Source organism: Podarcis muralis, chromosome 10 (assembly GCF_964188315.1).
Source record: "Podarcis muralis chromosome 10, rPodMur119.hap1.1, whole genome shotgun sequence".
Classification (NCBI taxonomy): domain Eukaryota; kingdom Metazoa; phylum Chordata; class Lepidosauria; order Squamata; family Lacertidae; genus Podarcis; species Podarcis muralis.
In genome coordinates, this window is record NC_135664.1 from 27,759,122 (window position 1) to 27,776,005 (window position 16,884).

The 16,884-nt window shown below is 39.5% G+C and overlaps 1 protein-coding gene across 4 annotated transcripts in view; it reads right to left on the reverse strand.

The window, feature by feature from the left end:
- Positions 1-16,884, reverse strand: part of ADAMTS20 (ADAM metallopeptidase with thrombospondin type 1 motif 20) — an 83,648-nt gene that overhangs the window by 54,184 nt on the left and 12,580 nt on the right. For 3 of the 4 annotated variants that reach the window (XM_077934661.1, XM_077934660.1, XM_077934662.1), the window contains exons 3-10: positions 12,256-12,421; positions 7,520-7,779; positions 5,836-5,919; positions 5,117-5,241; positions 4,563-4,603; positions 4,203-4,308; positions 2,278-2,424; positions 1,688-1,829 (exon numbers count right to left, since the gene is read on the reverse strand). In XM_077934661.1, the coding sequence (XP_077790787.1) occupies positions 1,688-1,829; positions 2,278-2,424; positions 4,203-4,308; positions 4,563-4,603; positions 5,117-5,241; positions 5,836-5,919; positions 7,520-7,779; positions 12,256-12,421 (1,071 nt within the window). Of the gene's footprint in view, positions 1-1,687; positions 1,830-2,277; positions 2,425-4,202; positions 4,309-4,562; positions 4,604-5,116; positions 5,242-5,835; positions 5,920-7,519; positions 7,780-12,255; positions 12,422-16,884 lie in introns of those variants that run through there. The other variant, XM_077934663.1, reaches the window with a different exon arrangement.

The window sequence follows — 16,884 nt, forward strand, 5'->3', positions numbered from 1 at the left end:
GTTGTCAACTGGGAACAACCCCAGGGGTGTCAGGAAGAATGCAACCTAAGGAGAAGGATGTTTTAGAGGATATTGGGTGGTATGCAACAAAGTAGATCCCTTAGCACATGGCGCTGTCCCCAAAATTTGCTCTGGAGGGTTGTGAGAACTCTCAGAACAGTTGTGGGAGAGAAGGGATTGGAGCCAGAACCATTCCACAGCCAGAAGTCCTTGCACTAGCAAAACTATATCATTAGATACCACCCACGTGTCCTGAGTTCGAACACCAATATTCTAATATACTGAATTAAAAACAAAGCGTGCATGCATTCTTAAATGTGTCTTCAAATACTTTCAAGGAGCAACCAGGAAAAGATTGTGGTCCTGTTTACATTTTAAAGCGAAAAGCCCTGTTTGAAACATGGACCATTTATCTTGAACATGATCCACATGTATTTTGTACTTAGATATCTGCATGCCAAATACAATCTTGTGGTGAGTGAGGCTAAGAAATCTCTAAATGGTCATGTTAGAAGGTACTCTGCCCACGAAAGGTACAATCCTATGGCTATCCTAAAGTGCATAGGAGTTTGGGGGAATCTTCCTCTCCATGGCCAAAGCAGGTGGTTCAGCTGCAGAAGCCTGTTTGTTGCAGCTGCAGAAACCACAACAGCTGTCTCTGTTCCAATGGTGGTTGGAGGGAGAATGGGCATATCAGGGATGTGCTGAGAGTAAATGGATTTAATCCAAAGCCCTCCCATTTCTAACATGCCCTCAAATAATGAAGTACTCCACTTTGGGATTGGGATACTTATTTCCCTTCCCCAGTGGGACCAGCAGGAGTTTCAACAGAAGAAGCAGGGGATGAAATACGCTCCTTCTACATTCTGTCAGGCAAAGTGAGTCCTTTTAAAAAAAAAAAAAAAAGAATTTGGATATGACAGTAACCACTCAGTCCCCCAATCTGGTAGGATTGGTCTGTCATTAATTAAGTTTACATTATAAATGTTTGGTCTTGAGCTAAGATCCAAAGAACTACACTAGGTAAACTTTAAATTTCATTTTGGAATCAAAAGAGGGGGAAGAGGAAGGAAGGGACAAATCTATGTATCTGATAATACGTCTCTTTCTTAGCTCAGAGTGATTAAGAAGTATTCACAAAATACATTTTGATTATGTTTAGATTAGCTTTTGTGGCTTTGCTGCCCCTTTACTATCAAACTCTATTTCGATACTGCATTTCAAGCAATATCTTACTTCTTCTGAATATTGCCCATAGCAGAGGAATGAACACCTCTACCTTGGCAACATTTTTTAAAAGATGCTACTTTATCATTTTATTTATTTTTTCATTCTTTTATCTTCCTGCTAACCTTCCTTTATTACTGATTACTGAGTTAACAGAGTTGATGTATTATGTTTCCATTAAAAGTATTCATTAAATGTTGTTAAATATTTATTTCTAGCTCCTCCATTACCTGGGTCACTAACAAAAGAAACAATTAAAAGCTAATAGAAATCCTGTGGTATGGCACTAAATGCAGGATACATGTGTTTCCAAGGATAGCAAAGGCAACAAGGAATTACAAATTAAAGGGGGGTGCCAAAAACATTTTCAACCATCTTCTCATGATTTCAAGATAATTTCAGCAAAATATTAAAGTGTTATGCAAGTATTATAAATTGTGTTTTGCATTACGTAACTTACCATGTAAGGACATACTTGTGACCCAGGTCCAAACATAAGCTCACACTGCTTGTTCACATCATACAGGGAACCAGGCAACTGAGACTGAAAGTCATAGATTCTTCCATTTGGTTTGTCAAGAAGGCATTCCCCATAACCAGTGCTATAATAAACAAACAGAACTTCTCTTAAACGACCCATTGCTTTTGACTCAAACATACTTTGTAAATAAATTTTAGGACTGGGGTTGATTTGCTATGGCACACTGCTATTAAAGAATTCAACTTAATGCAGTGCTATTACAAGAAATCAACTCTGGGTTTGTGCATTGATGCATAACCTATTTTCTGACACAAAATAAGCACATGTTCAAATGTAATATAGTTGTGTTCTAAACTATGATGAATTGTTTTTACCTTTTGTAAGGAAACCCCAAAATGTTAATTTATTTGAAGCTTTTCTCTTTCTCTCCCTGCCCCTCATTTAACACCTATTTTAATAAAGTTAAAGGTTGAAATTCTGCATGACAGAGAAATCACAAAAATGCCCACCACTACAGCGTCCATGTGCTAAACATATGCAGAAGGTGGATGGACTGGAACCATACTTACTCAAGAAATTCAGTAATGTACTTCTCACTGCATTTTGACCAAGTCCACGGGTTTGAATGGTAGTTTAAAGTCGGGGCCATTACATGATATTGATGTTTAATCCCAACTTCTTTACATTTAAAGCTATCATCATGGGGCACATTAAACCTAATACAAATACAAAACAAATTAAGAAAGAGCCTCTTACTTTTCAATAACGATACAAGCAAACATTAAACCGATGCATTGCCTCATTGATTATGACAGCACTTGAATAATATAACGGTGTTTTAGGGGTTATTTGCCTTTCTAACAACTCACCTATGGAAATATATAATTTGAATCTCAGCAATGTTTTTAGAAACTGGGAATTAAGATATTGCGGAGTAAGAGCTGTGCATATTTGGGGGCAGAAAGTGAAAAGACACAGGCGAGTCTCAACACAATAATATTCTGGCAAATTCCTAGCATGGTGGGGCAGCAGAGCTCACCTGACCTCTGGCCAGTCACATTGCTGCTGCTTATCAGGAGGTAAAAGTGGGGAGGAGGCAATGGTAAGATTGGCATAGTACAAACACACTGGCAGAGCCACTCTACTGCTCCCACCAGTGCTTTTACATCTCACTAGCCTTGCCCCTCCCACCCTACTTCCTGGTAAGCAGCAGCAATGCAACCAATGGTCAGATGAGCACTGCTGTCTGCTGTTGTTGTTTAGTCGTTTAGTCGTGTCCGACTCTTCGTGACCCCATGGACCAGAGCACGCCAGGCACCTCTGTCCTCCACTACCTCCCGCAGTTTGGTCAAACTCATGCTGGTAACCTCGCAAACACTATCCAACCATCTCGTTCTCTGTCGCCCCCTTCTCCTTGTGCCCTCAATCTTTCCCAGCATCAGTGTCTTCTCCAAGGAGTCTTCTCTTCTCATGAGGTGGCCAAAGTACTGGAGCCTCAGCTTCACGATCTGTCCTTCCAGTGAGCACTCAGGGCTGATTTCCTTAAGAATGGATGCGTTTGATCTTCTTGCAGTCCATGGGACTCTCAAGAGTCTTCTCCAGCACCATAATTCAAAAGCATCAATTCTTCGGCGATCAGCCTTCTTTATGGTCCAGCTCTCACTTCCATACATCACTACTGGGAAAACCATGGCTTTAACTATATGGACCTTTGTTGGCAAGGTGACGTCTCTACTTCTCAAGATGCTGTCTAGGCCTGTCACTGCCCTTCTCCCAAGAAGCAGGCGTCTTTTAATTTCGTGGCTGCTGTCACCATCTGCAGTGATCATGGAGCCCAAGAAAGTAAAATCTCTCACTGCTGTCTGCTACTTAAATTCATTTCAAAATACAGTGGTACCTCAGGTTAAGTACTTAATTCGTTCCGGAGGTCCGTACTTAACCTGAAACTGTTATTAACCTGAAGCACCACTTTAGCTAACGGGGCCTCCTGCTGCCACTGCGCTGCCGGAGCATGATTTCTGTTCTCATCCTGAAGCAAAGTTCTTAACCTGAAGCACTATTTCTGGGTTAGCGGAGTCTGTAACCTGAAGCGTATGTAACCTGAAGCGTATGTAACCCGAGGTACCACTGTATGCCAGGTTTCGATGTTAACCTGGAGTAGCACAGCAGCCAAGATATGATACTGAGTTGCATCAGAAGGCCAAGATTCAAGCTATTCTCAGCAACCCCACTTGTAACGGCACTGAGATATCTTACAGTGTTCTTGTTGGAAATCAGTAAGATAATGTACTGCATATGAACCACTATGAACACTCCCCAACTTTAGAGTCTAAACTGCTATATGGATGCTAAGTATTAGTATGTAAATACAGCACTTCCTTGCAAGCTCATGCTTTTTCAGCCAATCATGCAGAGGCTTCCCTGCAGAATACAAATACCGTGTCCCCTATGTAAGGCAAATGCAAGATTTACTTGGTAGAAAAGACAGACTTACACATGTCCAAGTTCATGCGCTATTGTGAACGCAGCACTTAATCCATTTTCCTCACTGATGGAACAGCTACGCAGTGGGTCACACATTGTACCCAGTTCAGCTAAACCTATAAAATGGAATTTGTTACCTGAATGCGAAACAGGTTATATAGCAGCAGTGTTGTCTTCACAGATAAATGCAGGCCTAGGACTCTGATCCAAATATTTATCATCATGTAACCATATGCTTACAAAAGTTCAAAATATGTTCAAAAAGTTTACAAAACAAGATAAATTACATTAAATACTCATTTACAATTTAAGACAACAATTTTTCTTATTTGCAGAAAAATGGCATGATCATCTTTTTGCTTTAACTTACCTAAGGTGTCACATTTTTCTCTAGCTCTGCAGATATCTTCCCTTAAAGAAACAAAGGTTTTCTATGAAAATTTCGGTCTTAAAAACAACAGGGAAAACATATTGCAGATACCTATACATACTTTTCTGAATCCCCCTCCCAATTGGAATTCTTTCATTAAAATTCCAATGGTTTTAATGAGCAAGTGCCCCATTTGACTGGTTCTCAAAGATGTACTTGCAGTAAAGCAGCACCTTGGGATCAAGGGGCCTAGTTGTGACCCTAAGCATACATATTTTTTATTAAGATCAATGGCACTAAATTCCAAAAGAACATGCCCCACATGGTTACAGGTGTAATATCAGCCAATCCTCAACTAGACTAAGACTGGAAGCAGATCAGGGGTTTATGCATTCCTTCTCAATATCCCTTCCCTCTTATTTGCAAATTCCTCCTCCTCCTCTTCTTAATCCTGATTGTTCACACAAAGCTTAAGAAGGCCCAATGGTACTTCTATGCAGTAATTTTATGGAACAGGGATAGTAACGAAAAATGAGTTTTCTCAGATACTGTACCTAGTGATAAGAACTGCAGTATCGTGGTGAGAAGGATGAGCATCATCCATAATGTTTTGTGTTTGCTGCCATAAACAGAAGTTGCGAAGGGTGGTAGCTGCGTTAAAACTGATAGCTGGTCCTTCCTGTACATAAGTTGCCAAGACAAAACAAGGATGGCAAGTTTAAATCCATTGCAGTTATATCATAATGTAAGACCAGCTCTGGAAAAGATATCTCAATGGTACATATCTGTATGAATTTTGAGCAAGTAGATGACCAGAAAGACTAGTTGGCAGGGTCAAGGCTGAACCTGGTCAGCATTAAAATATTACCATATTATTATTATTATTATTATTATTATTATTATTATTATTATTAATATACCACCCTATACCTGGAGGTCTCAGGGCGGTTCACAGAATAACATCAAAATATAAAACCACAAAATATATAATCAAAATAAAATCAACAACCCAATAGCCCCCCCCCCTCCCCGATAAATAATAAGCCTGGCCATGTTAATCAGTATTAATAGCTTGATCCCAATTCTAAACATTTGCACCAGCCTGTCTGCCTGCAATGTATGTATGTACAAAATACTTGGAAGAGCAGCTAGCAAATCTCATTTCAAGCATTTCATTTCAATACTTTTAAAAGCATTAACTTCTGCAAGTATACGTTAAAACTGAAAATTGCAGCAAGTTACTCTGAATCGTGAAATGAATGCATTTTCTTACCTGTTCATTGTGAACTACAATTAATTTTACAATCATAATATTTATTTGATTTCCTATACTTGGATCTTTGTAGATTGTAGCAACCTAGATAAATAAAAGCCAGAGTGTTAAAATTCTATGGTACTGTACATTCAGTGGAATCCAACATTGCATTGAGCATTCATTCAACTCCTCTGCCCTATTTGATTTAGCATGCAATCCTATCCATATTTTCCAGGCAGCAAACCCCACTGAATACTGTGGATCTTACTTAGGAATAATGAAGCATAGGATTGCACTGTCTGAACCAATTTTCATGTTACATTTTCTCTAACTGCAATATATACACAAGCAGAGAAACTAACAAATGCCACTTGAATGCCAATTCCCAGTCAGAATCAGCAAAACAGTTATTTAGGGCAAATGTAATATGAAAATTAGCTAATTGTCCTGTTGTCATCAATGGGACAAACCCATCAAACTTGAGAAACTACTGGTACATTCTTGCCATACCAGGAAAAGGTCATGTATTATGGCAAACTTCTGGCATGGTATTCAAATCTCTCCCCTTCCAAAAATTCTAGTTATTTTCTAGGTGCAACAAGTATTTTAATAAGCCTGTACACTGGGTTAAGTTCCTATTTTTCTATTTAATAAAGGCAATGATAATTCTTATGAGACAATATATATGCTTATACACACACACACACACACGACACACACACACACACACACACACACACCACACACAAGTTCCATAGCTGTCTTAGATTTAAACCTCATCCACAACCCAGTTAAGCCAAAGTTCTTTAATTTAAATGAAATGAAATAGGTTTATTTTAATCCATACTGGTCTGAACTGTACATAACAGATTAGTAGAAGCAAATCTGGCATTATATGTATTCACGGCATTATTTGTGGATATCTGGGGCTCAACATTCCCCTGACATCATTTTTAAAACCAAATTTACTGTCAAAAAGAATTTGTCACTGGATACAGCCAACCAAGTAATATGGGCCTGGATCCAAAGAGCTGCCTGGGTTTGTGCCAGGTTACTATGCTAGCCCAAATTAATGTTCTTCCCCCCCTTGAATAGCCGTATCATTCCTTCTAAAAGCAAAATGAGTGACCCTATGCCAATCAGCTTGGAAGCAAAACTGGACATTCACAAACAAGGTATTTTCTGCATACACAGAGGAACCCTGAGGTATACAGAAGCCTACTTCTTTCCTTTCTATAACCCCTTCCTGCAAAAGAGAGTCATTTTTTCTCCAAATTAAAAATATTTGCATTATGGAATCCTGGCAGCAAGAGGCTGGAGTGCAGGTGCAAATCTTCTGCTCTGTAACTGTGAAATCCCCTATCTCACAAGGCTGTTCAAGCCGGGGAGCATGTTTGGCTAATTCTCCAACTCTCCTTCTGGCCTGGAGGAAGACCAGGGAAATTGCACTCATCGGCTCATGGAAACACCGCAACATGTCATCAGGTAGGGAAAGGTTGCCATGGGGGGGGGGGACACAAAAAGCCTTTGATCACAATTCTGGAGGTTGCAGTCTAAATGGTACGTTGCTTAAAACAATGACAGGGAAGCCAGGAACAGTTGTCTGGGCTCTACTGTGGTCCCTCCAGGCTGACAGGGATACAACATTAATTCTCCTCAAGTACCTGTTGGAATACATCTTTAATAATATAGGCTTACTTACTATTGACATTAGCGTTAATACATAATGCTGCAAGTTCCGTCCATGGTGCTGAACCATTCTGGCATCAGCCGTAACCATCACCTCTACGTATCTTGGATAGGAAAGGAAACGTTTCCTCCGGGAATGTGGGTTGTTTCTATCACTCTCTACAGAAAGGTTTTTAGAAGCATATTCTACAACAGTGTGCTCCTGAAGTACATTTATGTCTTTCATTAAGCTGCTCTCATATGGAAATAGTAAAGTGCTTTTCTTTGGCTCTTCTGCAAAACAAAACGAACAATTACTATTGCACATACAATTTGCAAGGCTAACACCCTAATGCTAAACATATTTTTCTTGCAGTCCCCTTGCAGCTTAAAGGATCACACAGAAAGTGGGGGAATTGGCTTGAAGAATGAACATAAGTTTTTGTCTGTTTGGATTTCAATTCCTCCCTCTGCCCTTTATGCTAGGCTGAAGAAACAAGTTACTTGCTTTGTTTAGGTGTTAACTCCGAATTCTGGCATGTGCGGGCTCACACCTGAGTTCTTTGTTGGTTCACATGCACACTTCTCAGTCCCTATGACCTCTTTCAGGTCATTTGGGAAGATAGTTTATATATATATATATATATATATATATGCAGGTTTTGGTGTCCTCGGGTGTCTTCCCGTGTAAAAGTTGGGGTGTCTAGGCGACGTTTCGACGAGGTCTCACTCGTCATCTTCAGGCTGGTGCTTTCGGCTTCTTGTTACTGGAACAGAGCAGGATCTCAGTGTTTGAGTTCCTATAAATACTGTTGAAGGTGTGGTGTATAGCCTCCAATGTTTTGGGCAGAGAGGCTATACACCACACCTTCAACAGTATTTATAGGAACTCAAACACTGAGATCCTGCTCTGTTCCAGTAACAAGAAGCCGAAAGCACCAGCCTGAAGATGACGAGTGAGACCTCGTCGAAACGTCGCCTAGACACCCCAACTTTTACACGGGAAGACACCCGAGGACACCAAAACCTGCATTCCTGTACCCGTGAAAATCTACGAAAGCATATATATATACACCCGAGGACACCAAAACCTGCATATATATATATATATATACCAGCAATGGGATTTGCTTGCATACTTAAGAGGACTCTTTGCACCCACAGGAACTCAATTCTGCCCTTTTTGCTTTTCTTGCTTTGGGCACCATTGTACAAACAAGGGAACAGATAGAAAAGAAGATTGGAATGCTACCAATCTGCCCAAAAGAGAACAGAAACTAATCTATGCTCACTTGCCAATAAGCAGAGTCAGGCTAGCATAGAAATTCGTTTACATTCAATGTCATTACTACATTCAATAGCTAAAATTTCTGCTTGGGCTATTTGGGCAACACAAGCTCTTTCTCTGCCAGTCAATAATTGCCTACAGGCACCTTATAAAGACCCAGGACTCATGGGAACAAGTCCAACAATCCCCAGCACTGAAAAAGAAGCCTGAATCAGTCTTGCTCATATTCTTCATCCCATTCCAAACAAAGATGGGGATGCTGAATACCAAAAGAAAAGATGTCCTAAACTTGCTAGTTTGCCTGAAGGCTTTCCTATAACACTCTACTTCTGTTGTTCTCGGTGGATAAAGCAACTCTGAAACTTGGCATTTGCTATATAACACATGCACAATAAGAACAAAAGTGTTATTCCAAAACCCATTGGTTAGAAATCCAGACACCATATGGCAACACCTGTGCGTGGAGACAGCAACCCTTAAAGAGGCCTCTTCACTGCTGGCTGTTATCCAGTACATAGTGTGCTTCTTCAAGTGTGTAATGCTTATGGAATATTGTCTACCACCTTTCTTTTTCCCAAGTTTCAATTTCCCTCAAAACAAACTTTAACAAGAGTACCCCTCTTGGTGCTATTGTACCCGCTACCAATGTTTTATGTACTGTGAATCTTTTTCTGCTTAGTTCAATGGCTTAGCAAAAAGGTTTCTTTTCACAGAACAAGAGGTTGAGAAGATACAACCCATTTATACACAATGTGGAGTTATCAATCACAGCATTAGGGAACAAAAAAAAATGGTTGAGATGCAGTGATATAAAAATAACTGGCCAGTGAAATTAAAGATACACAAAATTTAAAATACAGGAATGAGACACAAAAATGGCAGATTGATAAACTGTGAATTATAAAGTCATAAACTACAAGTATTACGTACTTATAAAACTGCCTTCCTACCTAACTATATGGAGGGGAGAGACTTTTGTAAAGAAATGGCAGTAATGCACAGTGATGAACATGGCTTGGAAATTAAGATGTTGAAAAAACTCCACAAGAATAAATAATTACTCTTATAAGAAGAAACAGTTGCTCTCATATGAAACAGTGAAGAACTAACAACACTGCCTAATCCACACATAAATACTTCAAAAAATACACATGGGATTGCACCACACAGACCTTCCTAAGGGGACACAATCTTCTTGCTAAACATACATTTCCCCACCTAGTTTTCCATGAATGAACACGTTAAATCTGAAGACTCACTTTGCAAAACTGGTATTATATGTCTTGACCACCTATGATACCATTATATACACAATAAAAATTCCAATAGATTTCTACTCGCACTGTCTAAATCCCACAAAGTTCAAAGGAACAGATTTCCAGTTACCGTAAATGTGTATCGGATTGCAGCCATCATTTTTTAAACAGCTATACTGCAGGGTGGACACCAGGGGGTGACAAATGTAAAGGATAGAGAAGCAGATGTTGCTTTGATGCAGGTGGAGAAGAGTGACACCACAAATAGAAGGGGGTGCCATAGATTTATTTTAATGCAATCTAAGTTTGATTAGTCACAAATATGACATAACCACCAAAAATCTCAATAGGCTACATAATGCACAGCCCTTGTAAACCCTCCTAAGCCCTTGTACGACTCCTGCTTTGTCTGGAGAGAGATAAACCAAGACCATGAATTAAGATGCAACATTAAGCCAAATCTTAGGCTTAGGTCTGCATAAATGCCCAGAATTTATTATGCTTTATTTTGAACTCAATAGTTGTGATTTTGTGGGATTTGTATTTTTCCAATTTTCTAGCAGCAGGGTGAGTAAAAAATGCAGAAGTAATTTGAGGAAGCAATGGAAAAGTCTGGTTCGCAGGTGATGTTGGAAGGTAGCGTTGGCGTATAGTTATGTTAGACACAGAAACCACTCCCTGTACAGTGCTGCCTCTTTCCCTAACCATAAGAGGAATCGCGGTATACAAGAAATGCCTTTTTAAACAAAATGCACTGAACAGCAAGATCCTCACAATTATTTCCTATGTATCAAATTAAGAAACAATTCCGCACATGAGGAATTGGCAGAAAATTGCCAATCTTGCTTCATCAAACCAGAATTGAAAGGCTAAAGTATATCCTAAGGCATGCTGCCTTCATTTCTCTCTACCGCCCTACTTCACAAAATACTGTTTAAGGGGCATTCTGCATTATTCACAATTGTCAGAATATTCTTAATCTGTATGCAAGCCCTAGGCTGAGCGCTTGGCAATGGTGCCAACTCTCAAAAACGCATGTGATCTAGTTAAGAGAAATGCTGTTCAGAGAGCATATGTTAAAACAACAGCACGTATCTACCATTTTTGCTGTTTCCAAACTTATAAACATAAGCCTTTTCCTTCAAAAAGCAAACGCACGCTTATCCATTTTTAATAACAGTCCCAGGTTATCTAATTGAAAATCATACAAATTTCCACTACACAGGAATTACTGGAAATGCTATGTCCAATTCCTGGAAAAGGAATGGACACTGTTCAGTAGCCAACCAAACATGGCGGGGGTGGGGGGGAGGTTTGAGAGTATTTTGGCATTATCTGATGCCTGATCAGCCAAGTGTCACGACACACCTCCAGACTGCAAAGCCTTTTAATGAAAGGAAGCCATGTAAGACTAAATGAAGGAAGAAAATGGCCTGTTCACATCTTCCAATTAAATTTCTAAAGCTAAACAAGAACTTTATCCAACCTGATTCTGCAATTAAACCCTGCTTGGTATTCTCCATACAAGCGTCATTCTCCTCTGGAACTAAAATACACAACACAATTTTAAAAAACAGCTCTAGTCCAATCATACCAAAGGACACTGCAGCCTTTAAGATGGAGCATCTAATAAAGAACATGGAAGAAAATGCTGGCCAGGTCTCTTGAGTACAGATCAGGGCATCCGTATTTTACTAACCTGCCAACCTTTCTTAGATGCCAGCAGTAGCAGATCATGTCACTTCAGCACAGATACTGAGGGGACAGCTACACTGCAGACTTCAACTAGTTTAACAGTCTTTCCCTGCCCACAGGAAATGGGAAATGCAGTTTTGTGAAAAAAGCTGAGGCTCTCTAACATAATTCTCAGTCTGACACCAATTCCCAGAATTCTATGTGGTAACAAGTCTGTTAAATGTGAATTCATTGCTTAGATACACCCTTCATCTTCAACAATCATGTACAGCAGGTATAGGGACGCTCCAGTTGTTGCTGAACTACAACTCCCATCAGCCCCTGTAAGCATGACCAATGACCAGCATCTGAGGGCTAAAGGTTCCCCACACCTGACTTACAGCATCTTACCCAACACCACCAACATGATAGAGAAACACAAGCATATCCTGATGAAGACTAATATCACCATGGGATAATATCAACAAACCACTGGTGATTCTAACAAGATAATAAATATATTGTCCATCACTGTTTAAGATTTAGTTGTACCTGAAGTTTCACAAGGTTTATAGGAATTCTGATAAGAATCTTTCTTAAATTCTTCATGTTTATATATTAGATGTGGTTTATTATGGTCATCTTCTTGTTCATCTTCAGCTGCTGTCATCAAAGGTTCCAAAAAGTATTCACCGTCATGGGACTTAAATGTGCCCATCTGAAAACGAAAAAGAAGGTGTCACTGGAGAAGCTGCAGCAACCCAAATGTGAGCAGGTTAATGCCTTTTTAAAAGTAATCACAGTTGCATTATTTATTATATGAATTAATAGTCCTTAAACCTTACAGGCAAAACTGGGATTTCAAGCTTTTTGATGATGCTGAAACACTGATGTTGCAATCCTATATGCACTTACCTGGGAGTATGTTGGAATGAACAATATAGGGTTGCCGTATTTCAAAAAGTGAAAAGCTGGACACAAAAGGCGGGGGGGGGGGCAAAATCTAAATAAAAAAGGAGGTGTTTTTGAGCTATTTTGGGGAAAATTCATGCTGAGCTCCAGGGATATGTGCATTTATCAGACCAAAATCAACCCTGGCTTGCCCAGCTGCTTTGATGATTCCAGATAACATTGGGTCAATCTCTCTCTCTCTCTCTCTCTCTCTCTCACACACACACACACACACACACACACACACACACACACACACTGTGGCGGTGGCAACACATTAAAATGTTTGCCCTATCAACTTTTGATGGTACTTTCTGTGCCTACCATGGTGACCACAGGTAATCAGTTATGGTTCCTTTGTTCACTCCCACCGTTCCTTGGATAACTGTAGTAATTCTAGAGCTAATACATGCCAACAAACATATTATAGGACTGTTGTATTTCAAAAAGTGAAAATCCAGACACAAAAGTTGTCGAACGCTTTTTCTTTTCTTTTTGCTTGCAAAGTAGTTGTTGAGCTTTTTTTGGGGGGGGGGGTGGAAATCTCTTTGATGGACGAATCCCATCTATGTCCAGGAACTTCCAAATACATGGCAGGCAGAAGACATGCCCAGGATTTCATTATTATACTTGTATGTCGTTTCAAGAAAGCAAAGGATAAATGTAGATTAGAAACCAAAGCTTACAATTCTAATGAAATTATTTCTAGAAAAAGTATTGCATATTTAGTGGAATCTGGGTTAAACAAATCAATTAACAAGTTAAATTATCATCAGAATAAGTGAGTTGCAAATTCTACTAATATACAAGTGACTGTACTGCAGATAGTTACATCAGTCATCTACAAGAGCCTTTATCTGAGTGTCATAGCTAACTTTTAAAATTAATTATTGTATACTACAAATGTATATTAAATTAATCGCTCTCATTTATAGCATTTTTTGGAACTGAACAAAATGTTTCTGATGTACCAAGCATGAAATTCTAGAAACAGTTGCACAATTTATTCCTGCCTAGAAATCTGTAGTAGTACAATTACAGGTCTACATTCTTGTTTTATAACAGCACTGAAATGTGTATTACGGTATTATAGTTTAGTTTTATGGACCTTTTCATTTTCTCTAGAAACTGTGGTCAGTGAGAATTCATGTCATCTGAGCACAAGAGTGTCTGATTTATTATTATACTGAATGCACACAATGCTGAGCTCTGGATGGTTGGCAAAACAGCATCCACTATAGCCTGCTTTTGCAGCCTAAATTGCAGCAGCTGAAACACAACGTGGTGTGGGCCTTCCACCCAATAATATTTTACTTTGATGTTGAACCAGCAAGGATAGTACACACAAACCACGTATTCCCCTATCAGTCTTAAGTTGTTGAGGGTTTTGCCTTTAAGGCCTTGTTTTGAAACTCATATGCAAGAAAGCTTGTTTGCTCTTGTTAACCACCTTGAATGGCTCACTCAACCAATTTCAAGAAGGGCCAGATCTGTGGGAAGTTTTCCTATCCTTATTGCATGTGTGATCTGATGCTTGATCAGTAGACAGATCCTTTACAACATTGTCAATCAGTGAAGTAAGAGGCTCTCCAATTGAGAGTTTGGCGAATTTCAAGTTATGCAGAAGTGTCTAGTATCTTGCCAATGTTACCTGTCCACTTGTTGTTAGATAAGGTCTTCCCATCAAGTGCTGTGATCAAGTGTCTTAAGGGTAAGTCATTGGTGTGGAGAGCACAAACCAACCAGATCAAGCTTACGACCAATCTTGACCTGTACCCCACTACATGGTAACATGCTCCCAGCCAGTTAGCATTTGTATAATCACTTTCAATGGCCTGAAGGGTCTAACTAATGCCCTTTGTCTTCATGACATCTACAAGATCATTCGCAGTAATGTCAGCTGTTTTTTCTCTCTTTGAGCCTTTTTCCAGAGTGAAGTAGTAGACATATATTTCACCTGGCTCACTGCACACAGAATAATGCTGTTCTGATGCTGGGGAACTGGGGAACTGCTGATGTGAACCGTCTGCTTTCAGCATCACTTTAGTAGTATCTTCATGACCATTAGAGGAGATGCAGTCAGTTTCACCCTTCTGACAAAGATGATCCAATTCCTGATCCAGAGACTACATAACTTCTTATTGGGGTTCCTTGACTTTATTGTGATGAACTCCAAGTCTCTTGTCCTCTCAATGACCAAGCCAGCATCCATAAAGGGGGTTGTGGTGATAGCAGCTGTGGCACGCAGGCTAACACCCTATCCGATGCTCTGCATAGCAACATTATGTATTTCTAATGATGTTGTACTCTGCCTTTTTATTAGAAGTGGAAGGTTTACTTGGTTTTCCTAAAGTCAATTCATAACTTCCATCATTTCCATCTTGGGCATCAGGTATTTGTTCTTTTATTTTCATCAGCAGAGAAAACTATTTCAGTTGATGGTATGGAAGCATCCTGTTTACTTCTTTGCTTATATCCAGCAAGGCTTCTTCTCTTGCCTTCTTGCTGCTTCCACTTTTTGACTTGCCTGTTATTTTCCCAAGCAAGAGGATATCCCACTGAGTCCAATTCTTCAGCCTTAATTCTTCCAAGAACTTGGAAAACTGCAGTTTATGTAACAGCAATTGCTGGCTGCTCATTTTGTAATACTGTGAGATTTATGTGAAACAAAACTCAGAAAAGTAGCTATGGCAGGCTGCCATGGGTTTTGGTAGACTTGGGCCTCCAAGGACAGCTGCAAGTAATTGAAAGATGGCTCTTGGGGAATTGTCAGTCACTGTATAATGAGCCCCAGGTGAGAGGAAGATGGGGCTGATTAACAATAACAAATCTTCAGCCAGAGCAAGCTTGAAGAGGATGTTAGAGAGTCTGGTGGTCTCTGATCAGGATTATTGAACAAAAATATAAAGCTGAATAAAGGGTTGTCCAGTAAATGAAATATTATTCTGGAACCAAGAACTGGAAAATTAATGCATTCAGAGAATCAGGAAGCATTTTTGAAGGTTATAAATCCAATTGTATGAACTTATGGGTAAAGGTTTTCCTTTAAAAATATGTACTTCAATGAGAGATGGATCTATACACAGGGGCGGAAACCACTATAAATGAGCTATAATTTAAATCGTTATAACAAAAGAAAAAAACCCACTATGTAAAATTACATAGAAAAGTTTTGTGCTCTACAGTGTCAACTGGTGTTGCATGCTTATAACACATTTGAAATGCTGTTTTTCAACTAATGTAGCTGAGTCTGAGATGATGGTTCGGTGCTGATAGAATGAGGTCACCCCTCTGAGGTGCATCATGCTCTGACTTTTGCTGACAGGTGAAAATACACCTACTCATTCAGGCCTTTCAGGAGGGATGAAGTGCATTAGGTACCGATAGCACCTTCTATCGCACTGTCCTGATTTCTGATTTTGTTGCTGCGGTTTTATCGCAGATGTTTACTATCAATTGTTTCTTGATGATGTTGATTTTTGTTTATCTTGTTGTTGTATTATTGTATTTGTATTTTCCGCCCTGGAAACATTGGGTGAAGAACAGACTATAAATGCTTGCAATAAATAATACGTTAGTTTTGGCCATCCAGTATCTTCAGCATGACATTTCTACAATTAAAACATTGTAGGGAACCAGGCAGAGGGCCTTCTCGGTAGTGGCGCCCGCCCTGTGGAACGCCCTCCCATCAGATGTCAGAGAGATAAACAACTACCTGACATTCAGAAGACATCTGAAGGCAGCCCTGTTCAGGGAAGTTTTTAATATGTGATATTTTTGTGTATTTTTCATCTTTGTTGGAAGCCGCCCAGAGTGGCTGGGGAAACCCAGCCAGATGAGCGGGGTACAAATAAATAAATTATTATTATTATTATTATTATTATTATTATTATTATTATTATTACCAATGAACATAAACAAGTTCCAAGGCCATGTAACTCTAAACATGATGAAGACATGAACAGCTATTTCAGATAAGTGTTTTGTCGTCATCTACACAGGCAAAGAGCATTTGCTCAAGATGGCATACACACACACAGACACACAACTGGCAAGTCTGCAGCAGGGGAACTATGACATCCCAATTCAGACATAATGACCAAAAAAACCTGACACTAATTTTGAAATGGCTTTACAGTATTATGGATTATATGAAGACAGGAAAAACATCTTCAAATGGCTAAAGACCACTTGTAGAAATATGGTTACACACTTCTGCCCTAGCACACA